The sequence below is a fragment of the Oryctolagus cuniculus genome, chromosome 1, assembly GCF_964237555.1.
Source record: "Oryctolagus cuniculus chromosome 1, mOryCun1.1, whole genome shotgun sequence".
NCBI classification, from domain to species: domain Eukaryota; kingdom Metazoa; phylum Chordata; class Mammalia; order Lagomorpha; family Leporidae; genus Oryctolagus; species Oryctolagus cuniculus.
Genome location: NC_091432.1, coordinates 32,398,418 through 32,424,396, shown reverse-complemented (window position 1 = coordinate 32,424,396; position 25,979 = coordinate 32,398,418). Strand labels below are relative to the sequence as shown.

The 25,979-nt window shown below is 45.9% G+C and overlaps 2 protein-coding genes across 5 annotated transcripts in view; one reads left to right on the top strand and one right to left on the bottom strand.

Annotated features, from left to right (window-relative positions):
• CD59 (CD59 molecule (CD59 blood group)) overlaps positions 1 to 25,979 on the bottom strand; it is a 684,742-nt gene that overhangs the window by 490,763 nt on the left and 168,000 nt on the right. The window lies entirely within an intron of this gene.
• KIAA1549L (KIAA1549 like) overlaps positions 1 to 25,979 on the top strand; it is a 319,252-nt gene that overhangs the window by 176,016 nt on the left and 117,257 nt on the right. For 2 of the 4 annotated variants that reach the window (XM_002709213.5, XM_017345847.3), the window contains exons 2-4: positions 18,469 to 18,813; positions 21,330 to 21,923; positions 24,140 to 24,255. In XM_002709213.5, coding sequence (XP_002709259.3) covers positions 18,469 to 18,813; positions 21,330 to 21,923; positions 24,140 to 24,255 — 1,055 coding nt within the window. Of the gene's footprint in view, positions 1 to 18,468; positions 20,902 to 21,329; positions 21,924 to 24,139; positions 24,256 to 25,979 lie in introns of those variants that run through there. The other 2 variants (XM_008269586.4, XM_070071581.1) reach the window with 2 other exon arrangements.

Genomic DNA, 25,979 nt, shown 5'->3' with positions numbered 1-25,979 from the left:
TGGGTAAATTCCCAGGAGTAGGATGGCTGGATCATATGGTAGGTCTATATCCAGATTTCTGAGGTATCTCCATACCATCTTCCACAATGGCTGCACCAGTTTACATTCCCACCAATAGTGGACCAGGGTACCTTTTCCCCACATCATTGGCAACATTTGTTGTTTGTTGATTTCTGTATGAGAGCCATTCTAACTGAATTCATTCTGACTAACCTCATTGTGGTTTTGATTTGCACTTCCCTGATTGCTAGTGATCTTGAGCACTTTCTCAAGTGTCAGCCATTTGAATATCCTCTCTTGGAAAATACCTGTTCAAGTCCTCTGCCCATTTCTTAACTGGATTGTTTTGTTGTTGTTGAGTTTCTTAAGCTCTTTATAGATTCTGGATGTTAGCCCTCTATCAGTTGTGTAGTTTGCAAAAATTTTCTCCCATTCTGTCTGTTGTCTCTTCACTTTGCTGTGTATTTCTTTTGCAGTGGAGAAGCTTCTCAGCTTGATGTAATCCCATTTGCCAATTTTGGCTTTGATTGCCTATGCCTCTGGGGTCTTTTCCAAGAAGTTTTTGCCTATGTCAAAGTTTTGCAGAGTTTCTCCAATGTTCTCTAGTAATTTGATGGTATCAGATCATAGGTTTAGGTCTTTAATCAATTTGAGTGGATTTTTGTGTAAGGTGTTAGCTAGGGGTCTAGTTCCAAACTTCTGCATGTGAAGATGCAGTTTCTCCAACACCATTTGTTCAAGAGACTGTCCTTGCTCCAAGGATTCATTTTTGCACCTTTGTCAAAGATAAATTGGTTGTAGATGCATGAATTGATTTCTGGAGTTTCTATTCAGTTCCATTTGTGTACAAATCTGTTTTTGTGCCAGTACCAGGGTGTTTTGATTATAACTGCCCTGTAGTATGTCTTGAAATCAGGTATTGTGAAGCCTCTGGCTTTGTATTGTTGTATCATTCTTTTAGCTATTCAAGGTCTCTTGGGTTTCCATATGAATTTTAGCATCATTTTTTCTATATCTGCGAAGAATGTCATTAGTATTTTGACTGGGATCACATTGAATCTGTAAATTACTTTTGGTAGTATAGACATTTTGATGATGTTTGTTCTTCCAATCCATGATCACGGAAGATTTTTCCATTTTTAAATGTCTTCTTCTATTTCTTTCTTTAGTGTTTTGTAATTTTTGTTGTAGAGATCTTTGACATCCTTGGTTAAATTTATTCTAAGTTATTTAATTCTTTTTGGAGCTATTGTGAATGGGACTGATCTTAAAAGTTCTTTCTCAGCCATGACATTGTCTGTGTATATAAAGGCTATTGGTTTTTGTGTGTTGATTTTATATCCTGCCACTTTACCAAACTCTTCTATGAGTTCCAATAGTTTTTCAGTGGAGTATTTTGGATCCCCTATATATAGATCTGTCATTTGCAAATAGGGATAGTTTGATTTCTTCCTTTCCAATTTGTATCCCTTTGATCTCTTTTTCTTGCCTAATGGCTCTTGCTAAAACTTCCAGAAATATATTAAATAGCAATTATGAGGGTGGGCATCCTTGTCTGGTTCTGGATCTTAGGGAGAATGCTTCCAGCTTTTTCCCATTCAATAAGATGCTATTGTAGGTTTGCCAAAAATTGCCTTGATTGTGTTAAATGATATTTCTTCTATACTCAATTTGCTTAAGGTTTTCATCATGAAAGGATGTTGTATTTTATCAAATGCTTTCTTTGCATCTATTGAGATAACCATATGCTTTTTGTTCTTCAGTTTGTTAATGTGATGTATCACATTGATTGATTTGCAAATGTTGAACCATCCCTACATACCAGGGATAAATCCCACTGGGTCCAGGTCAATGATGTGTTGTTGGATTCAATTAGCTAATAGTTTGTTGATGGTTTTTGTGTCTACGTTCATCAGGGAAATTGATCTATAGTTCTCTTTCACTGTTGTATCTTTTTCTGGCTTAGGAATTAAGATGATGCAGACTTCTAAAGGCAAAACACAATCAAAGCGACAGCTACCCAAGGTGGAAGTGGCCTAGTCAAAGCAACAGTGGACCAGTCAAGAGCAAAGCTCCCAGCATCATTTTTTTGATATGCTCGGGGCATTTTGCTTAATAACTTTCTGGAAAGCCAAAGAATGAAAATATCTGCTTTTTACAAGAGGGTTTAAAGAAATGCAGCCAGGCCAGCGCCATGGCTCACTAGGCTAATCCTCTACCTTGCAGCGCTGGCACCCCGGGTTCTAGTCCCGGTCAGGGCACTGGATTCTGTCCAGTTGCCCCTCTTCCAGGCCAGCTCTCTGCTGTGGCCCGGGAGTGCAGTGGAGGATGGCCCAAGTGCTTGGGCCCTGCACCCGCATGGAGGACAGGAGGAAGCACCTGGCTCCTGGCTTCGGATCAGCACAGCGTGCCGGCCGTAGTGGCCATTTGGGGGGGTGAACCAATAGAAGGAAGACCTTTCTCTCTGTCTCTTTCTCTCGCTGTCTAACTCTGCCTGTCAAAAAAAGAAAAAAAAAGAAAAAGAAAAGAAAAGAAAGAAATGCAGCCAAAGCTTTAGCAAAAAGACACCCAGAAAAGCATCACCAGGGAGTCTTTCAACATGACAATGCACCTGCCCATTCTTCTCATGGAACAATGTTAAATTTGTGAGAGTTTTGATGGGAAGTCATTAGGCATCCACCTTACAATCCTTTTTTTTTTTTTTTTTGACAGGCAGAGTGGACAGTGAGAAAGAGAGACAGAGAGAAAGGTCTTCCTTTGCTGTTGGTTCACCCTCCAATGGCCGCCACGGCCGGCGTGCCGCACTGATCCGAAGCCAGGAGCCAGGTGATTCTCCTGGTCTCCCATGCGGGTACAGGGCCCAAGGACTTGGGCCATCCTCCACTGCACTCCTGGGCCATAGCAGAGAGCTGGCCTGGAAGAGGAGCAATCGAGACTAGTACCCAGCGCCCCGACCGGGACTAGAACCCAGTGTGCCGGCACCGCAAGGCAGAGGATTAGCCTATTGAGCCACGGCGCCGGCCCCACCTTACAATCCTGATTTGGCTCTTCTGCCTTCCTTTTCTTTCTTTCTTAAGATTTATTTATTTATTTAAAAGTCAGAGAGAGAGAGAGAGAAAGAGAGAGAGATCTTCCATTTGCTAGTTCACTCTCAGATGGCCATAAGATCCAGGAGCTTCTTTCAAGTCTCCCATGTGGATTCAGGGGCCCAAGCACTTAGGCCATCACCCACTGCTTTTCCCAGGCCATGAGCAGGGAGCTGGATTAGAAGTGGAGCAGGCAGGACATGAACCAGCTCCTTCCTTGTCTTAAAAATTATTTCAAAGACACCATTTTTCTTCAGTTACTAATGTGAAAAAGATTGCATTGATGTGATTCAATTCCGAGGACTCTCGGTTCTTAAAGGATGGACCAAAAGGCTGATATGATCACTTGCAATAGTGTCTTGAACTTGGTGGAGCTTACGTTGAGAAATCAAGTTTATATTTTTTATTTTTATATTCTAATGCCACTTTCCTGTGAACTTCTTGAACCCCCCTTGTGTGTGTGTGTGTGCGTATGTTTTACTCTGCTTTCTCCTCTCAGCATCTCACTTAGAGCTACACTTAGATTTTTGAAGAATCTTAATGGGAAGGCATTCACTTAGCACACATGCTGAGTAAGTCATCTCCAAAACCACATGCTTATTCATATAAATAAGCAGACTTGAGGGGGAAATTGAATGCAGAAGCACAGTGAGCATGACTAATGCTAAGAAAGTCAGATGGATTACCCAGGTCCTTCTTGGAGGATTACAGTTGGAGACATGGATTCATTGTTAAGAAATGAGCACTGTTCCAAAGGAGATAGAAGACACTGACCACCAAAGTGGGATTATGAGAATTTATTATTATTATAGTTTAGGAAAAATCTATGACACTGACACCTTTTAATTAGCTTCTGTTCTTCTAGGTAATAATCACGATAATTAACATTTGCTGACTCCTGACCGTGGACCAGGATATGTTCCAAATAGTCTACCTGGATCAATCCTTTCATCTTAAATACGGCCTTGAGAGACAGATGTTATCATCCACATCTTAGAAAGAAGCAGATAGGCACAGAGAGGTCACTAAACTGGCCCAAGGGGACCCAACTGGAGCAAGGCAGGAGGGCTGGGGACCTGGCCTCCCTGATTGGCCACTTTTGTTGTGGATGGGGGAGGATTACAGCTTGTTAATCTATGTGATGGAGTGACCTTCAAGAAGAGTATTCCATAAGTATTGTGGGATAAATAAGGGAGCTAACTGGTGACCATATGAGGCAGAAGGAGAAAAGTAGCAAGCAGAGCTAAAAATAAAGAGTCGTGGATAAATGACATTTTAATTGTGGGCCAATCACTTAGAAAGGTTTTACCTTGAAACATTTTCAAAATGGTGTGAAGTCTAGTAATGTGTTTCATGTTTTTGCCCAATTCTGCAAGTCCCCATTATTGCTTTCCTCTAGGCACACAATTTTCCCTATCTCCAAAGTCTTGCTGAATGGACTTAAATGGACTCAACTCCTCCTTGCGCCATTAGCATAAAAGACGAATAAGGAGCTCTGGAAAGGTTTGCTGATAATGTTGTGTCCTGGTCCCAGGGAGCTGCTGCCCCTGGCAACAGTTGTTCAGTGTGGAAACAGAAATGTCTGAAACAGGGGCAAGAGCAACACTGAGTTTATGTCTGAGAAGTGACAGAAGGTTCCCTACCAGCACCACCCCACCACCACCACCTGGCATGGGGCATGTGGACGAGGTGCTCCAGAGCTGGGAATCCAGTACCCCCATGGGGCTGTCTCTTTTATGCCTTTTCTTTCTCTCTCCGCCCCTGTCTGTGACGCACTGGCCCCTTACCCAGTGCATGTAGAAGGGGTCGTATTTGGATTGGCTCCCCCACCTCTGTCTATGTGCCTGATGTGTGGGTAGTGACTGACATTTCCAAGTTACCCAGACCCTTATCTTAGGTGTCATAGCACCCTTCTTCCTCCCTTCAGTCTAAGTTGTGTTTTCTTCATTTTGTTTTTCCCCCAGAGAGGGGCATTTTTCCTGGAATTTGCCCAAACTCCACCCTTCCCCCTCTAACCTGAGCCTTCTTTCCCTACCATGGGATAGTAGCAGTCTTGAGGGTCAGTTATTGGTGATCCATTGTGTTTTCCATGGTTGAGTTTCAACTTGTTCATGACCTCATCACAAGGCCGTTCAGGAAGGAGGAGGGGGAGGCCCTCCAGTCTCATTGTTTTGCTCTTGTTCATAGGGCTACTGTTCTTCCAAAGAAGTGTCCTTCTGTGTGTGTGGTGCCTGAGTCCAGAGAGCAGGTCATTGGGCCTACCCCACCTGTTGCACAGGGACCGTGAAGATGAAGTTAGAAGATGAGGCCATGATTTGTGACGTTGAATATGTGTGATCCACCTGTGTCAGGACAGCTGAGGGGAGGAGGTTATACAAACAATAATGCCATGTCCTAGTGAAAAAATATGCAGGGACCAGCGTTGTGGTATGGTGGGTAAAGGCCTCCACCTGCGACGCCAGCATCTCATATGTGCACCTGTTGAAGTCCCAGCTGCTCCACTTCCAATCTAGCTCCCTGCAAATGCACCTGGGAAAGCAACGGAGGATGGTCCAAGTGCTTGGGCCCTTACCACCAACATAGGAGTCCCAGATGAAGCTCCTGGCTCCTAGCTTTGCCTTGGCCTAGCCCTGGTGGTTTAGGCCATTTGGACCAGCGGATGAAGACCTCTCTTTGTGTCTCTCCTTCCCTTTCTGTCTCTCTGTAACTCTGCCTTTCAAATAAATAAAATAAATCTTTAAAAAAGGAAAAATGTGCAGCCTTATCCAATATGGAAAATGGCTTCAATGCAATGTCACAACAGAAAGAGCAGGACAAAGTCGGATGTGCAATGTGGTCAGAGGTCTGCAAAGCAAGCAAACCAAAGCGTTTCCAAGAACAGCCAGGGAATAAATTCAGCATGGTATGAGTCATGGTTTTCTCGGTGTGTTGGGAGAGGCATATATAAGGATGAAAGAGGAGAGAGGTTCTTTCCCCCTCCCCTTTTACTTTTCCATCTTTTCTAAGTTTTCTATTATGAGCGGTAAACCCAGGTCTTAAAAGAAGAAAGCAGAATAGTGATACTGTTATAATAGGAAGAAATCAGCTTTATTTTTATACCTGTTTCACAGAGGGTTTGAAAGCTATAAACTTTTTTTTTTTTTAAAAAAAGAGAGAAAATAGCTCTGAAAGAGCTTTGAAAGTTAAAATACTTCTGTCGATGCAGTAAACAGAACCTTCTCTTTACTGGCATCACTTCAAGGAATGGCAATTTGATTCTATTAACTGGTGCATTTCGTTTTAAAAAGCCCCCAAGAGGAATCATCTCAAGCAAGAACATCCCAGGCACCAGACTTCAGAACTTCTGCTCCGTGTAAGGCATTGGTGCATAAGTGGGTGTGGGGTATGCGGCGGCTGCTTCCACACAGCCATGGCTTTTAATCTATCTCTTCTGTCCTCCTGGGAACCAAAGCCTGACAGGTCTGCGTGATCTAGAGCAGTGTTCAGTAATGTTTGCTAAAGCAGCACTGGAGAGAGACAGCATGAGACTTAGAAGAAGCAGGTGCTGTGTGGGCTCCGGTCAGCTCAGGTCACTGTGGGAGGACCAGATCCATCCAGGCCTGGGGGTGGAACATGCCTTACTCCTTCCCCCATGGTGTAGGGCCTTGGATCTGGAGTCAACAGGGTTGTCTCACACTCAGCTACACAGTAACTCAGTGTGACCTTGGCCAAGCCAGCACTGGACCTCCCTGAGCTCTGCTTTCCTCACCTGCCAAATGGGCTTTCATTTTTCTGTCTCACAGGTACTATGAAGAACAAGATGACATGATGGATATGAAAATATCCCGCCAACTTAGAGCTGTTCCATAGATGTGCGGGATCGTGACATGTATGATTTGCAGGCATGTCTGCGTTCTGCTGGTGTTTTAACTCCTCTCAGTCTATCCATGCCTGTCCTGGGCTGATCAAGTAATGATCATCATACTAATAATAGCAGTCGCCTCGTTCAGATCTTTAAAACAAATGTATGGGTTAAGTACTATAATTGTTGCCATTTTACAGACAAGAAAACCAAGGCACAAAGAGGATGAACAACTTGTCTAAGATCGCACAGTTAGTAAGCTGATGTGTGCAGTTGGATTCAAGCCTAGAGTCACGTCCTGGTTATGCTCTCTTCCTGCAAACGTGCACCCTGGGAAGCAGCAGTAGTGGCTCAAGTAGTTGGGTTCCTACCACTTATGTGGGAGACCTGAACCAGGTTCCTGGCTCCCAGATTCAGCTTGGCCCAGTCCTGGCTGTGGTGGGCATTTGCGGGGAGTGAAATAGCAGATTGGAGCTCTCACTTTTTGTCTGTCTGGCTCTCTTTTCCTGACTCCCAAATAAATAAAATTTTAAAAAAGCAAAATGGGATTTAAATATAAGGCTATAGCCTGGGGCTGGCACTGCGGCATAGTAGGGTTAGGCCTCTGCCTGCAGTACCAGCATTCCATGTGGGTGCTGATTCAGGTCGCAGCTGCTCCTCTTCTGATCCAGCTCTCTGCTATGGCCTGGGAAAGCAGTGGAAGATGGCCTAAGTGCTTTGGCCCCTGCACCCACGTGGGAGACCTGGAAGAAACTCCCGGCTCCTGGCTTCAATCTGGCCCTGCTCTGGCCATTGTGGCCATCTGGAGAGTGAACCAGTGGATAGAAGATCTCTCTCTCTCTCTCTCTCTCTCTCTCTCTCCCTCTCCCTCTCCCTCTCCCTCTCCCTCTCCCTCTCTCTCCCTCTCTCTCCCTCTCCCTCTTCCTTAACTCTGCATCTCACATAAATAAATCCTTTTTTTAAGGTCTATAACCTGTTGTTAAAATATCCCAATCCATTTGCTGCTGTGGCAGTTTCCACTCTTGTACAGTGCTGACAGCGCCACGTTCTCTCCAAATAACTTCCTCCGAGTTCCAGATACGCTAAAATTTCTGTCTCTGTGATATTCCAGACAGACGTATTGTGCATTGTCGCTCCCCCTCTTCGTGGAGGAATGACACAGGACCCTGCGCTGTTCTTTTGTCTGCTCGGCCCTCCCCGGGTTTGCTGTTGGTTCTTCCTGGGTTGGCTACCGTCCCTTCCACCTCCTTGGAAGGGCGGTTCCCCCTAGCCACTTTCCCCACTTCCGCAGGGGAGGGGCACACCGCCGGACAGCTCTCTTGGGGGCTGCTCTGGTGTTCCTTCAGATAGATGTTCCTGGTGCATGTTGTCTCTCTCCTCCTTTATAGTCCTCTTCCACCAATCCCAACTCTGCTACCCACATGCCGAGTACGCTGCTCTCCTCCAATCAGGAGCAGGTCCTGCTGTTTATTGGTTGAACTGGAGGCAGCTGTGTAGAAGCTGTTTCCTCCACTCCCAGCGCCATATTGTGGGAGAGCAGATGCATAAAATAAGTCTTAATTCCAGTAACTTAGTCTAGTCCGAGTTGCTCCCCACAGTGCATCTTCTTGACTGTCTTGATGGGACTTCTCCCCACCCTTTGTGCTGCCCTGTGGGTGCCCTGCAACAGCCTTTCTGAGCTCCTTACTCCCTACGTGTATTCGTTTTCTTTGGGTATCTCACACATTAACACAAACTTTGCAGCATAAAGCAACACCTATTGATAATCTCTCAGTTTCCAAGGGTCAAGATTGGGGCACAGCTTATCTGGGTTCCTCATACCAGGTCTCACAAGGCTGTAGTCTTGGATGTGGCTTGGCTACGCTGTCATTTGGAGGCATGGCTGGGGAAGAATCTGCTTCCAGGCTCACTCTGGTTGCTAGCAGTTTGTTTCCTTAGGGCTTTTGGACTGAAGGCCCTGGCCTCTTGTCAACTGTTGGCTCCAAGGAGCCACTTACAGTTCTTGGAGACTTCCTGCAGCTCACAGAGGCCAGTGTTTGCCACTGTATGGGCTCTTGCTTCATCCAGACAAAAAGGAGAGCAGGTGTGCCAGCAAGAGGGAGTCTTATACTTATGTAAGATAATCTAACCACAAGGGTGAGGCCCATCACCATTGTCCTATACTGTTGGGTGAAGGAAAGTCAAGGCTTCTCCTCACACTCAGGCAGAGGGGAAACGCTTGACCCAAATGCATGACCACTTCAGATAGCAAGCCTGGAGACCACCTGAGAGTCTGCCTGCCACGCCACCTGTGTCAAACCCCCACTTCACTGCTGTCCTGTCAGTGTGTTTTGTTTTATTTTTATTTATCTATTTATTTATTATATTTGAAAGGCAGAGTTACAGGGTAGGGAGAGAAAGAGAGAGAGGCCTTCCATCGACCGTTTCACTCCCCAAATGGCCACAGCAGCTGGAGCTGGGCCAGACTGAAGTCAGAAGCCAGGAACTCAATCCAGGACTCCCACATGGTTAGCAGGGACCCAAGTACTTGTGCTATCACCTGCTACCTGCCAGGATGTGCATTGGCAGGAAGCTGGAACTGGAGTTAGGCCTTGAACCCAGGCACTCTGACATGGGATGTGGGCCCTCAAGCAGCGGCTTAACCACTGCACCAGTTGCCCACCCCACTGCATGCTTTTAAGGACTATGTATCTTTCACTGACATTTATTATTTTACATCGAAGTCCATGTCTCTTGGATGACTGCGAGAAGCCTTCCCGGAAGCCAGAAGCCTTGCCTGTTTTCTCTTTATCGCAGTGTCTGCCATCCAAAAGGCATTTGCAGATAGGGAAGGTGGGGATGAATCAATCTGAAGTTTGACTTTGGAGACTGTTACTGGTAGAGAACTCCTGAACCATAAGCCAGCTCTTGCTGTTTTCCAACAGTATTAATAATTAGAGAAGTCTTTCTTTCATCATTGAGCTCTCATTTCTCTCTTTATATTCTTCCCGCTGGCCCTGGTTCTGTTCCTGGAGTGCTACATAAACCCAAGCTCCTTTCCCCATGTTTTAGGGAGATTCTGGTCCCCTGCAGTCAGCAGCAACCTAACCCATTGTGCCACACACCTGCCTCTATGTATCAGTTTCTGAATGTCTTCAGATGTGAATGTCTGCCTTAAGTCGCCACGCTCAAAGTTCATCCCAGCTGAGCAGGTGTGCTGTGAGCAATGCAGGGAATGGTGAACTTAATACTCTGGAAAATCAACTGATTTTTTAAAAAAGCAACCTAGGATGGTGGTTTTATCTTGGAAGGAAATAAATACAAAAATAAAATAATTTCTATTTATTTGAGAGGCAGAGAGACAAGCACTCCATCCAGTTGTATACTCCCCAGATGCTCACAATGACCAAGACTGGTCTGGGCTGAAGCTGGGATCAGAGAACTCAGCCCAAGTCTTTCACAGGGGTGGTAGGAACCCAATTACAAGAGCCTTCACTGTAGGCCGGCGCCGCGGCTCACTGGGCTAATCCTCCACCTTGCGGTGCCGGCACACCAGGTTCTAGTCCCGGTTGGGGTGCCAGATTCTGTCCCGATTGCCCCTCTTCCAGGCCAGCTCTCTGCTGTGGCCAGGGAGTGCAGTGGAGGATGGCCCAAGTGCTTGGGCCCTGTACCCCATGGGAGACCAGGATAAGTACGTGGCTCCTGCCATTGGATCAGCGCGGTGTGCCGGCCATGGCAGCCATTGAAGGGTGAACCAACGGCAAAGGAAGATATTCTCTCTGTCTCTCTCTCTCTCACTGTCCACTCTGCCTGTCAAAAAAAAAATTGTGAACTGAAATTGATCACTTGGACTAGTGAGATGGCATTGGTACATGCCACCTTGAGGGGTTGAATTGGAATCTCCTGGTATGTTTCTAACTCTACCATTTGGGGCAAGTCAACTTGAGCATGTCCCAAATTATACATCTCTTCCCTCTCTTATTCCCACTCTTATGTTTAACAGGGATCACATTTCAGTTAATTTTCAACACTTAAGAATAACTGTGTATTAATTACAGAATTAAACCAGTCATATTAAGTAGAACAGACAAAAAAACTACTAAGAGGGATAATGTATTAAGTTGTTCATTAACAGTCAGGGCTATGCTGACCAAGATTTCTGGTGTTTCAATTCTGTTCCATTGGTCTATCCATCTGTTTCTGTACCAGTACCATGCTGTTTTGATTACAACTGCCCTGTAGTATGTCCTGAAATCTGGTATTGTGATGCCTCCGGCTTTGTTTTTGTTGTACAAGATTGCTTTAGCTATTCGAGGTCTCTTGTGCCTCCATATGAATTTCAGCACCATTTTTTCCAGATCAGAGAAGAAGGTCTTCGGTATCTTGATTGGTATTGCATTGAATTTATAAATTGCTTTTGGGAGAATGGACATTTTGATGATATTGATTCTTCCAATCCATGAGCATGGAAGATTTTTCCATTTCTTGGTATCCTCTTCTATTTCTTTCTTTAAGGTTTTGTAATTTTCATCGTAGAGATCTTTAACGTCCTTGGTTAAGTTTATTCCAAGGTATTTGATTGTTTTTGTAGCTATTGTGAATGGGATTGATCTTAGAAGTTCTTCCTCAGCCATGGCATTGTCTGTGTATACAAAGGCTGTTGATTTTTGTGCATTGATTTTATACCCTGCTACTTTGCCAAAATCTTCTATGAGTTCCAATAGTCTCTTAGTAGAGTTCTTTGGGTCCCCTAAATAAAGAATCATGTCATCTGCAAAGAGGGATAGTTTGAGTTCTTCCTTCCCAATTTGTATCCCTTTAATTTCTTTTTCTTGCCTAATAGCTCTGGCTAGAACCTCCAGAACTATATTGAATAGCAGTGGTGAGAGTGGACATCCCTGTCTGGTCCCAGATCTCAGTGGAAATGCTTCCAACTTTTCCCCATTCAATAGGATGTTGGCTGTGGGTTTTTCATAGATTGCTTTGATTGTATTGAGGAATGTTCCTTCCAAACCCAGTTTGCTTAGAGTTTTCATCATGAACGGGTGTTGTATTTTATCAAATGCTTTCTCGGCATCTATTGAGATAATCATATGGTTTTTCTTCTGCAGTCTGTTAATGTGGTGTATCACATTGATTGTCTTGCGCACATTAAACCATCCCTGCATACCAGGGATAAATCCCACTTGGTCTGGGTGGATTATCTTTCTGATGTGTTGTTGCATTCTATTGGCAAGAATTTTATTGAGGATTTTTGCATCTATGTTCATCAAGGATATTGGTCTGTAATTCTCTTTCAGTGCTGCATCTTTTTTCGGCTTAGGAATTAAGGTGATGCTGGCTTCATAGAAAGAATTTGGGAGGATTCCCTCTTCTTCGATTGTTCTGAATAGTTTGAGAAGAATTGGAGTTAGTTCTTCTTTAAATGTCTGGTAGAATTCAGCAGTGAATCCATCTGGTCCTGGGCTTTTCTTTGTTGGGAGGGCCTTTATTACTGTTTCAATGTCTGTCTCAGTTATGGGTCTGTTTAGGTTTTCGATGTCTTCCTGGTTCCATTTAGGTAGGTTGCATGTGTCCAGGAATCTATCCATTTCTGATAGGTTTCCCTGTTTGCTGGCATATAAGTCCTTGTAGTAATTTCTGATGATTCTTTTTATTTCTGTGGTGTCTGTTGTTACATTTCCTTTTTCATCTCTGATTTTATTGATTTGGGTCTTTTCTTTTTTTAGTTAGTTGGGCCAATGGGGTGTCAATTTTGTTTATTTTTTCAAAAAACCAGCTCCTCATTTGGCTGATTTTTTGGAATGTTTTTCTTGATTCAATCCTGTTTATTTCCTCTCTGATTTTAATTATTTCTCTTCTCCTACTAGATTTGGGTCTGGTTTGCTGTAGGTTTTCTAGATCCTTGAGGTGAATTGAAAGCTCATCTATTTGGTGCCTTTCCAATTTCTTGATGTAGGCACCTATTGATATAAACTTTCCTCTTAACACTGCTTTTGCTGCGTCCCATAAGTTTTGGTATGTTGTGCTGTTATCCTCATTTACTTCCAGAAAGTTTTTGATTTCTCTTTTGATTTCTTCTATGACCCATTGTTCATTCAGGAGCATGTTGTTCAATCTCCATGTGTTTGCATATGCTCTAGGGATTCCTGAGTTGTTCATTTCCAACTTCATTCCTTTATGGTCTGAGAAGCTGCATGGTATGATTCTAATTCTTTTGAATTTGCTGAGACTTGATTTATGGCCTAATATGTGGTCAATCCTAGAGAAGGTTCCATGTACTGCTGAGAAGAATGTAAAATCTTTAGCTGTAGGATTGAAAGTTCTGTATATATCTGTTAGATCCATTTGGGCTATAGTGTCATTTAAATCTACTGTATCCTTGTTGATCTTCTGTCCTATTGATCTGTCTATTTCTGAGAGTGGAGTATTGAAGTCCCCCAGTACTATTGTATTGGGGTCTAAGTCTCCCTTTAAGTCTGTTAACAAATCTTTTAGATAAACCGGTGCCCTGTAGTTATGTGCATATACATTGATAATTGTTATATCTTCCTGTTGAATTGATCCCTTAATCATTATGTAGTGTCCCTCTTTGTCTCTCTTAACAGTTTTTGTGGTAAAGTTTATGTTGTCTGATATTAAGATTGCTACGCCCACTCTTTTTTCATTTCTGTTGGCATGGTATATCTTTTTCCAGCCTTTCACTTTCAGTCTGTATGGATCTTTGTTGGAAAGATGAGTTTCTTGTAAGCAGCAAATAGATGGGTTTTGTTCCTTAACCCAATCAGCCAATCGGTGTCTTTTAACTGGACAGTTCAGGCCATTCACGTTCAATGTGACTAATGATAAGTGGTAACTTTGCCCTGCCATTTGCCAAAGATAAGTTCTAATATATGCTTTGAATTCCCTGTGATCTTTTGCTGTGAGGTTTCCTTCCTTGGTTTCCTTCCTTTACCTTCTTTCATATTGATGACCGTGTTTCTGTGTTTCTGTGTGTAACACATCTTTAAGCATCTTTTGCAGGGCTGGACGAGTGGCAACAAATTCTTTCAATTTCTGTTTGCTATGAAAAGTCTTTATTTCACCTTCATTCACAAATGATAGCTTTGCAGGATATAATATTCTGGGCTGGCAGTTTTTCTCTCTTAGTACCTGGGCTATATCTCGCCATTCCCTCCTAGCTTGTAGAGTTTCTGATGAGAAGTCAGCTGTGAGTCTGATTGGAGATCCTCTGAGAGTAATCTGACGTTTCTCTCTTGCACATTTTAGGATCTTTTCTTTATGTTTCACTGTGGAGAGTTTAATTACAACGTGTCGTGGTGAGGATCTCTTTTGGTCATGTTTATTAGGGGTTCTGTGAGCTTCCTGAACTAGGATTTCTCTGTCCTTCTCCAAACCTGGGAAATTTTCTGCTAATATCTCACTAAAAAGGCCTTCTAATCCTTTCTCCCTCTCCATGCCTTCAGGAACTCCTAGAACCCGAATGTTGGTTTTTTTAATAGTATCCTGAAGATTCCCGACAATATGTTTTAGATTTCTAATTTCCTCTTCTTTTCTTTGGTCTGACTGTATCCTTTCCTGTTCTCTGTCTTCTAAGTCCGATATTCTCTCTTCTGCTTCACCCATTCTGTTTGTAAGGCTCTCTATTGTGTTTTTCATTTGATCTATTGAATTCTTCACTTCAGTCACTATCACAATTTCCTGTTGTACTAGTTGTTTCGTTTCATTTTGATTCCTCCTTAATATTTCATTTTTATGAGAGAGATTTTCTATCTTGTCCATTAAGGATTTCTGTAGTTCAAGAATTTGTTTTTGAGAACTTCTTAATGTTCTTATCAATTTTTTGAGATCTGCTTCTTGCATTTCTTCTATGTCATCATCTTCATAATCTTGAATTGGGGTGTCTTTTTCATTTGAGGGCGTCATGGTGTCAAGTCACTATATTCTGAAATCAAACGTGTTTGAGAAGACTCGCAAACATATCTCATTGGTCAGATATATCTGAGAAATATTGGATTAAAAAAGTTTAATGAAACCACCCAGCATATGTTTCTTGAGCTTTTACCACATGCTAGACACCCTTTTTTCTGGACGCGGGACTCTTCCAAGCCTCTCCTAAAATGCTGATGCTGATGGGAGTGTTCCACCCAATGGGAACCTTCTCATCATCTGAATAGGCTGGTGTAAACTGGGTTATGCTGCCATCACAAACAACCCCCAAATTCAGTGCCTAAAACAGGAAGCTTGTTTCTTGTCCAGGCTACCTACACATTCTTTGTTAACAGAGGGCCTTCCTTATCCTTCCTTATTACAGTTCCAAAGGGGCCAGGCTGGCAGACCAACAAACATTTTGAACCTTACTAGTTTCTTCCTCCCCTTCCTTTTTTTTTTTTTTTTAGCAACCACTTATGAGATATAATGTTGCTAGGTTTTGGTTGTTTTGTGTTTTGGTTGTTGTTTGGCTACAGAGAAAGAGAGTTCTGGTGAGTTTTGCCCTAGCATTTCAGTACTCCAGCCCAGGAGTGATGCTTACCACTTCTGCTCACACTTCACTGACTAGAGCTAGTTACGTGACTTCTGCCAACCCCAGAAATATTTAAGAAGTTCAGTCTTACTATGTACTCAGAAGTTGAAGAGCTAGAAATAATTGGTATCAGCATTAGTGACTATTGAGCATGAGTTCACTACTCAAAATTGTTCATAGGAACTCTTCTGCCAGAAGCATTTGCAATACTGTGTTTCATAAGGGCTACCTTGGGGAACACTGGGTTCTAGTCTAGCAAACAATAAGGCCCAGTAGAAACCGACAGTAGATCACCTCTCTTCACTTCAATGTGGAGCTTTTCATCCTCCTCCTTTGGCCAATTAAGTTAGTTATAATCCCTTGTGCGACCATCCAACACCTGTTCTTTTATGCTCTGCGAGACTTTTGTGAATGTGTGCGAAACGTCTTGCTGAAAGCAGAAGCTCTTTGGCTGGTGGCCTCCTTTTGCATTGTAGGCTAGTTACCTGAAGCAAAGTGAATTTGTTTAGACTCTTCAGTCCATGAATTGAACCCATGGATAGTGGAATCTATTTCAATGAAAGTACAAAAGGAAGAAATCCTACATAAATTTCGGATACCTAAGTAATAAGTCTGAGTTCTAAGTATAAATGGAAAACACAAAGATGTAAAGCTACTTTACATGCGTGTTATACTCACCCGTGTAAGTAACCAGGCCTAACTGGATGTGGATTATACGGTTGAGGCCATCTAGGGGCAAAGCAACAGCATCAGGAAAGACTGAGGGTGAGAGCAGACCCACCTTCCATGTAAGATGGCAACTCCTTAGGCTGCGTGTGCTAATACGGAAACACAGTCACTGCTGCAAATCAGAAAGCAGTTGTCAAGCAGTGAAGCTTGGGTAGCTGTCTGTGCATCTTGCCGCTAATTAATGTTGAAGTGAGTTTTGGCTAGCAGAGGCCAGAGGGTGCGTTGGTCCCTGCAAAGTAGGTGTGGTAATGATTGCGGTCTGGGGACAAGGAGACAGTCCTGCACCAGGCTTGTGGAGACAATCTGCCCAGGAGAAGGGATCGTCCTCCTTACAAAGACGAGCCAGCAAGCCCATTGGCAGATGAGTATTGGCTTACACCCTGGCCTGTTCTAAAGATGTCTTGGGTATCTGTAAATCCCAAGCCATGGGCCTTTAAAGACAAGTAAAGAAAGACTCAGAAAGGAGATGTGTTGTGCTTCCTAATTCAGAGTAGAAGACACACTCCACTCTTACTTCTCTAAGTCTTAGCAAATGAAACTGAAAAGATTATTTCCAAAAACCATCACTCACTGTTTAGCTTTTGTGACTGCAGAGAATGTTGCATGTTCTGAAAGCTCCAATATTTTAGGATTTCAGGTTTGGTTGTTTGGGTTTTGGTGCTGCTGCTGGTAGGATAAGATGGGTGGCGTGAAGAGTAGGAACTGCTTTTAGAAAAGCAGTATGGAGAGGAGGCACTGGGAGTGAGGAGGCCGCATCAGGGTCCCCTCTGTTCCTGGTTGTCAGGTGGCTTCTTGGCAAGTGGTGTCCCCTCTCTGGGCCACAACATTCTCTTCTGTTAAACAAACAAACAAACACAGAGCCTAGAGCCTGCCATGACAGCTCATTTGTTTAGTGCTTGTTTTTTTTTTTCTTTCTTAAATATCTGTTTAGTACTTTTTCTGTTTAAAGAACCCTTCCGCCTTCTACATTATTAGCTAAAAACGTTTGAACCATCTGAGAGAAAGAAACAAACCAAGAGGTGAAGTCGGAAGATCTGGATTTGCACACCCTCAGCCACCTGAAGCTGTTGCCCTACTGCGTGCCACAGCGGTCCAAAGACACAGGCCCAGGTTACAGTATTGTGTAAGGACATTTAGCCATGGCTGGGTCATCAGCATCATCAGCACTAAGGAACCATGGAAAGGGGAATCACCCCATAGGATGTAGTTTCCCTTTCCCAGAAGGTAGAGTTTCCACTTTGGGATCCATTGTTTTCTGCCACCTGTCCTGTGGAGGTCACATTTAAGGCCCTGCCTGCCATCTCCTTGCTTCCAGCACAGGTGCAGGTGCAGGTGCAGGTGCTGGTGCCCATGGTCCCGGACCCTGCAGGTGTTCGTAGTGACACCAGGCCTGTGTGCCTGCGCCACACTCCTCAGTGGGATGTGAATTGTTTTTCTTTTTGAAATAGGCTAATCTGAAAGAATTCTCCTTTGCTGTTTGCCATGGTGGAATGATGGCATCAGAAATCCTTGGAAATACAAGACGACGTGTATGGTTCACTGGGGCCTTCCTTCCAAACAGAGGCAACTGCAGATATTTTGCTCCAGAGGCCTAAAAAACATGGATGCTCAGATGCACAGTCCTTTTTTAGTGTTTGCATTTGGGGTTCTTGGAGGAGGTTTATTATTGGTGCCATTGGCCATGGCAGGCAGTCGCATTCATGTTTGATTTTCTAGGTTCTGAGTTCCACAATCCAAGCCTCGTAAGTGATACCAATTTTATTTTATTTTAGTTGTTTTAAAGATTGGTTTATTTATTTGAAAGGCAGAGTGACAGGGAGGGAGAAGGATGAGGGTAGAGGGAGGGAGAGGGAGGGAGGGACAGAGAGAGAGAGAGAGAGAGAGAGATCTTCCATCTTATGGTTCACTCCCCAAATGGCTACAGCCAACACATATGGGCCAAGCAGAAGCCAGGAACCAGGAACTCCATCCTGGTCTCCCACATGGGTAGCAGGGGCCCACGTACCTGGACCATCATCCACTGTCTTACCAGGTGCATTAGTAGGAAGCTGGATCAGAAGCAGAGTAGCTGGGTTTTGAACTGGCTCTTCAATATGGAGTGCCACAATTCCTGCCCCCAATTTTTAAACAAAATACCTGCCTTCCACATCTTCACTTCAACATCCCTTCATCAGCAACTATGGCAGGTTTGCTGCAGCATTTGATGGCTTGTCGTTATTTAATTCATCATTTAAGTTTGCTTTGCCCCTGACCCCAGCAGTCTCTTCCCCATCAGCCCAGGCTTGACTGCCGGATGTTTCATTTTGCAGGAGCAGATAATCTACGGATAAAGGTCACCCCCACCCCAGAGTCATTTCCACACGGAAAATGGTTACCGATTTCACCCACATGGCCTTTCTCAGAAGCCGAGTCTTCTCCAGCAGTGGACAGAATGAAGAACGTGCAGGGCCCGTCCCCTCACAACACGAGCCTGCTGCAGCCGGCCTGGACACCTGCGCCCAGGCCGCCCCGCAGAACCAGGGCTCACGTGGACTTCTCCTCTTCCCTTTACCAAGGAAGTGGACATAGCGCCTCCCTTGAACCTTCAAAGGATTCCACTGAGTCTCTGGTGCAACCGAGGCCTCGAGGGGGAAGAGAAGCGGCTGACGTGTCAGGTTTGCCTCGCACCAGCATGCCCCCCACATTGTCCAGGGTCCTGCTGGTGGCCTCGAGTACCAGCCTCCCGACCCGGCCAGCATGGGCGGGGACTCCCTCCCTTTCTGCTCATCCCCTGAGGGCAGACGTTCACTCACCTCCCCCTCCCCCTTCATCATCCCCATTGGACCCCGACTCACCTCCTCCCATCTCCTTTTCTAAGCAACCTGAAGAGCAGTCCACCCAAATGCCGCCGTTCCCCCGAACAGCTCCTGCCGACTCCCCTGTAAGTCAGAGCGTAGCTAATCCCCTAAACCTGTTTTCTGATGAGGTGAACCAGAATCCATCCCCAAAGACCCAGGATTTCAAAGGCATCCCTCATGTAGGCTCTTCTGGATTTTCAACAAAAGAGTATTTGGAGCTGTCCCCAGCAGAGGGCCCCCCCTCTGCAGGCTCTCCCATACCCCTGGCACCTGAAAGTCCTCCTCGGCTTTCACATGGAACCCCCTCCAGGTCTGTGTGGGAAGTGGCTCCAAGTCCTGTGTCCACCCAGCCCATCAGTGCCGAGGTGGCCGAGGTGGCCGAGAGAGGGCACCACGGGGTGCCTTTGCCAACACTCAAGAACACAGCAGCAGCAACCCGTGAGGCTGAGCCTTCATTTTTCCAGACTGCAGAAGCAGTGGCCGTTGACATGACTGGCAGCAGAGAGCTGGCCCCTGCAAGTGCAGAGGAGGGCTCTGCTAACCTGCCGAGGCTGTCGGCAACTCCAGAGAGATCTCTCACGTCTTCCTCTCCAGTGCCTTCTGTGCCTTTCACCCCACCGGGGCAAGGGCGAGCTGCCCTTTCTGGGGCAGTTTCGGCATCGAGTGGGACCAAGCATCGTGCCCCTCCACCTCCTGTGCCTGAGATGCCCACTCCTCAAGAGGACAAGGATGGATCCCCTTCTGCCGTGGCCACAGACGTCCTCCGCTCCAGCCGGCTTCCTAATCGGCTCTCCGGGACTTGGGCTGTTCCCCTGCAGAAGCAGCACAGCATGGCAGGCCTGTTCAGGGAGAGCAAACAGACAAGCGTGACGCTTCCTTTCCAGGCCCTTCCAAGTACAGAGGTTCCGAGTCTCCTCGCCATAACTGGATTCACCTCCGACTTCAACCCTGATCGGATTTCGTCTCCCGTCCTGACCACACCAAGAGCAAGCCTCTTTCCTTCAGCATCACCTCCAGCTTCCACACACTCCACGCACACCTACCAGCCAGAGGCCTCGTCGCCTGGCTTTCCCCATGCCCAGCCGGAGACTTATGCACCTGCTGTGGCCCATTCTGAGTTGCCAGCTTCAGCTCCCAAGCAGGTGACAGCATTTTCCTCCTCCACCGACACCTATGGTTTTTCAACAATGGGAGACCGGGAAAAGCCAGCAGTCACAGATGTCTTGTGGAATCCTCTTTCAGCAGGAACCGGATCCCTTTCCAAAGCACCAGAGTTGCCTGGCTTGCACCAGCAAACAAATTATGATTTAAGTGGACACACAATTAACTCTCCAAGTTGGGAAAGTCATCCTGTTTCAACTAATTCTCCCAGCGGTTCCACCATAGCTATCACTGCAAGAAGATTTCAGCATTTCAAAGATATTGCTGGGCATTGGGTGACCACAGAAGGCCCTACCATTCTGGACCTAGTCTTTGGTTCCAGTCTCAACCAGCTCAAGTCAGATGTGACCATGGTTGGAAGCAATACAGATATCTGGCCCACAAACAGTAACAGCCATTCTAGAAACTTCCAAGTAGCTGAGATTGAGTATTACCCAGTCTCATGGCAACAATCCGGGTCTCATTCCCGTCTACAGCTGCCTGCCCAGCCAACACATTCCTTTTTTCAGCCCTCTCCAAGTCTGACTTCAACAGCCACCTTGCAGGAAATATTTTCAGATGGGACAGATACAGGTTCCCAGATTCCCATCTCTCCGTCACCTGTGATAAATGCTTCCACATCATCATTCCAGAGTGTCCTGAGATATCACTCAGCAGCTGACTCTCCTCCTCTGTCGACCAGTGCCTTTTCCAGGACCCCCTTCAAAGTGCCACGGGCTTCTCAGCACCCCAAGAAATGGACAGGTGATCCACTAATGCAGGTAGTCTGTTTCCTGGTGCCCGCAAAACGGTTGTGACAGCTTTTGTGGCCAAAGCATCTTCAAGCTCAACACAGATGCCCAGCCTAGCTCTGAAGGAGCACACACCCCCCTTACAGGAATGAGTTAGCAGCCTCCATGTAGGCATGGCCGTGATCTTTTGCCCACTTGATTTTTTGAAAGTAATCAGAACTTACATGTCCTTATTGTCAGCCATGGCTTTACTCTAAGTGGCATGCTCATTATGCTTAGTCAGCTTAATGAGTCTAAACTTGTCTTGCCTAAGTTCCCCCACTACAAGCCCAGAACACAGAGACTTTCCATCCCGGCCCTAGCTTACATCCATTCATCATTAGAACAAGTGACATGTGCATTCCAGGCCAATGACAAGCCTTTTTTTTTTTCTCTTTACAGTGGACTTCTCAGTATCATCCAACGTAGAACCAACAACAGCAGCAACCACATTGTTTCTGAGAAAATCAAGTACACAGGCCATGTCTGCAGCCCTGGTTGCCAGGGGCACCAGCAGCAGTGGATTAGCCAAGAGTAGTTTGACCACTGTGCCAGCTAAAAATATCACAAACAAGGCAGCATCTGGCCCAAAGGTGGTGCCAGGGGCAGTCCATACAGCCTTCCCGTTCACACCAACCTACATGATGTCAAGAACAGCACACACTGTGAGCACACAGCCAGCCATGCAAGGGAACCCTGGCACTGCCTCTGGCCTGTTGTCCACAACACACCTTCCCAGGAAATCACAAGCCATGCATACCGGCCTCCCAAACCCTGCCAACCCAGAGGTGCCCAGAGTGTCCACCCCACGGCCCCTGACGGTCACGGCAGCATTGGCATCTGGTACAGCACCAGTAAAGGCTACTCGGTGGCCATCTTCGCCATCAGAAAACACTGATGCTGCTCTTCCTGCGGTGTCGACTGCGGTGGTCACCATCGGCAAGATGGCATCCAATCTGGAGTGCCAGATGTCCAGGAAGCTCCTGGTGAAGACAGGTAAGAAGCGACTGTCCCTCTTTAAACTTTGTTGAGAGAGCGAGATCCCCAAATGCCCACATTGGCTATAGGACTGGGCCAAAGCCAGGAGCTAGGAACTCCATCTGGCTCTCCCACAGAGGTGGCAGAGACCCAACTATTGGAGCCTTCACTGTTACCTCCAGGAACTGCATTAGCAGGAACTGAAGTCAGGAGCTGGAGCCAGGATTCAAACCCAGGCGCTCTGATATGGGTAGCATATCTGCTACCCTAGCGTAACCACTAGGCTAAACACCTACCCCCTACTATCTTTGTGATCTGACCTGAAAGCAATTCTGGCCTCAGAGATGGATCAGAATGATTTTCCTTTTAGGTAAGTGATTCTCACACAGGAGTAGTTTTGGCCCTTGCTCACTGGCTGAGGGCAGGGTGGAGGGAGACATTTGGCCATACCTAGAGTCACTTGCAATGGGGTTGGGGGCGGGGAGGTGCCACTGGAATCTAGTAGAGTGGAGACTGGGATACTGGTAATATCCTACTCTGTGTGTGACGGCCCCTGACAACAAAGAATCATCCAGCTCCAAATGTCAGTAGGGCTGTGGTGACAAGTGACACAGATTCTGGGATTCTACTGCTAGGATCAGTCTTGATGTCAGAGGTCTCTGGGAAACCACAGTCCTGCCCAAGGGTCTGAGAACAGAACTGTGCACTGTGCTGCCTGGGGAGTGAATCAGTGATGTCTTGTGAATAAATGATGTGGTTTGTGAAACACAATCTTGAGAAGTGTTAGGTGTTCAGAAAGGCTTTTTGTCGCGTGTTTTCTCAGTCAGTAGACACTGAAAGCTCAGCTTCGTACACTGTGTGAGAGCCCAGGGTTGCTTATAATGTTAAAGAGGGGACTTTCTTGAAAACATCGAACAGGCGGCTCTGGTGCCCTGAGCAGAGGTGGGGCGCTGTTTGTTTGGACTCCACCCCACACCACTGCAGCAAGGCAGACCTAGAATGCCCAGGGTGCTTTTAAAAGTGTGGGAATGTTTGCTAAAAAAAGCAGATGAATTATTGGAAAGAGCATGCCAATGTTGAATGCTCAAATCCAGCCTTCCTCCTCACCCCACAAAGAATTAAATGAAATTATAGCTGGAGACATATCCTATTCTAAAATGGGAAATCGTGAAACTAGGCACAGCAGCAAGTACAGTATCTCTGCTTCCCAAGAAATGACACCATCTGCTTTTCCACTCCCCCTCCCCCTCCCTCCAGATCCATGCCTCTGAGTGACAGGCAGGCCCAACCCCCAAGAGGCAGAAAAATCTCCCACCCGCCTTGTTCACCAGCCCCATGCCAGCCACATCTAATCAATCCCTGATTCCTTCCTTTTGGTTCTCCCCTCCGAGTGCCCGTTCTCTCCATCTTAGTTCGCACTCGTCGGCGCTCACCCACATTTCTGCTCCAACAGCCACGTTCTCTCTCTCGCTGCCTTTAGACTCCTCCTTTTCCAATCTGTGCTCCAGGCTGCAGTCAAAGGAACCCAGATGGCATTTCTTTGCTTAAAACGCTTCCCTTTCCAGCACCTCAGGACCAAGGCTAAGCGTGTATGCCGAAATATTTCCATTCCCTTCCCTTCCCTGCACCCTTGCACTTAGCATTCCCTCTGCTGGGAGCTGTTGGGAATAGTCTTTTCCCTGAGGCTTTGCTCACACCTGCCGGCTCTCAGGACTCTGTGGACGCTTTCCCTGATCCCCAGCCCTCTGCCCTGCTCAGAGCTGGTGCATGCTAGGCTTCAGCTCAGAGAGCACCTGTCACATTTACTCGCCTCTTCCCTGTCCGTGTCTCCATCGCCACCTCTGGTCGCTTTGCAAGGTGGGGACTGTCCCTTCCCAGTGCCAGGTTGTTTAGGCCGTAGCACCTCGCTCAGGACCTGCACCCAAGCAGGCTGCCAGTGATTGCTGTTGCAGGAACTTCATTGCACGCAGACCCATCCGGGGCAGGCACTGCTGAGCTCTCCTTCTAAGAGGCAACATGGGCCTGCAGCCCACCAGCTGTCTCTCCGTTAGGACCACGCACACATGGTGGGGGCCTTCTTTCCTTAGGACCTCACTGGGACCCACAGAGCCACTTCTCCAGCCCATGTGGATGGGACCTGTGCTCACCAGCCTTGCCCAGAACTTGCAGGAGCCAGGGGCTGGGAGGAGGAGAGACCTTACCCTGAATCCTGTGTTTCTGTTTTGCCCCCACAGTTCTCTTTGTGATGCCGAGGAGAGCACAGACCAGCGAGTCCTTGAAGCTCACCGTGGCAAAGGGGCTCACGCAGGCCTTGCGGAAGGCTTTCCGCCAGAGTGACGTGGTCGCCCATGTAAGCCCCTAGCTCTGCACCCGGCTGAAGCCGGCCAATTCCCTCCCTTGGGTGGTCCAGACCATGACCACATATGCCAGAAGTAGGCTCTTTCTTCATTTTACAGCTGATGTGTGGTGGTCAGAACAAAAGGGGTCAAGTGTAAAGGTGGGGATTGAGAGTAATGGCCGGTGTCTAGATTTTCTTCATAAGGTTTATTTATTTATTTATTTAGTGGAGAAGCAGAGTTACAGACAGACAGAGGGAGAGACAGAGAGAATGGTGTTCCATCCTCTGGTTCACTTCCCAAATGGCTGCAAAGGCTGGAGCTGTGCCAATCTGAAGCCAGGAGCCAGGAGCTTCTTCCTGGTCTCCCACATGGATGCAGGGGCCCAAGCACTTGGGCCATCTTGTACTGCTTTCCCAGGCCATAGCAGAGAGCTGGTTAGAAGAGGGGCAGCTGGGACTTGAACTGGAACCCATATAGGATGCCAGTGTCACAGGCAGTGGCTTTACCTAATATGCCACAGCGCCAGCCCCTAGATATTTTTAAAAAAGAGATTTATTTATTTATTTATTTGAAAGAGCTACAGAGAGGCAGAGGCAGAGAGAGATGGAGTGAGCTGATCTGAAGCCATGAGCCAGGAGCTTCTACCAGGTCTCCCATGTGGGTGCAGGGGCCCAAGCACTTGGGCCATTTTCTACTGCTTTCCTAAGACATAGCAGAGAGCTGGATTGGAAGTGGAGCAGCTGGGACTTGAACCAGCACCCACAGGGGATGCCGGCACTGCAGGTGGAGGCTTTATCTGCTAAGCCACAGCTCTGGCCCCCTAGATTTTGTTTAAAGTCTAGGTATATTAAGGTCTTTCAAAAAATTTGATAAAAATAGAATTAAAAGGTAAGCTTGGGACAAAAAGTTGTGAAATCCATGCATACAAGAGGTCTTCAAAAAATTCACTGAAAATGCATGCTATGAAAAAGCTACACTTGCAGTTCAAAATTTGTTTTGCCCCAAAATGAACTTAATTCCATTTTTTCACAGACTTTTTTTTTAAACTTTTTTGAAGTGCCTCTGTTCTGCTTTAAACTGTCTCATTCACCCATCTTTTGGGGCGCATATTTAATACTGCTTGTGTAATTCCCTAGAAAGTTTCCAATGCTTTTCTCTTTGTCTTCCTCATCATTATTAATAGTGATTTATTTCTGGACATTTGAAAATTATTCCAGTTTGTAAATCAAGTCCAACTTTGCTGAAATTGCCAGCAGCAAGCAAGGAAGTAAACATTTCATTTTTCTCCAAACACTTTAATGCCAAGTGCTGTTAACAACTGCTGGCTGCTGTTGGTGGCATATCTGAGCTTTGTGAGCCTTGGTTTACAGTGTCTTGGTTTAATTCCAAGTTTTAAAGCAGTAAAAGCAGTTGGCACTCAGTGGCCTCCCTTTTGCACCACTGACAAATATTGCTCTGGCTTCTTCCTTCGAGGGTCTGTGTTCCAGCTGCACCTGGCCTAGAGATCCGCCCTCACCACTACACTGAGATTTGGCACAGAGGTTACTGGTCATTGTCAATCTCTTTTGTACAGTTCCAGAAAAAAAAATAGAAATAAAAAGGAAATGCATTCATGAGAGGTACCCATGGTTTTTGCACCTGAAACTTTATTTGATAGTTGAAAGTATGAATATTCTCATTTAGTTGTCTATTAGAGTTTTCACTAAACGTCAGTCATTCTCAAACTACCTTCACC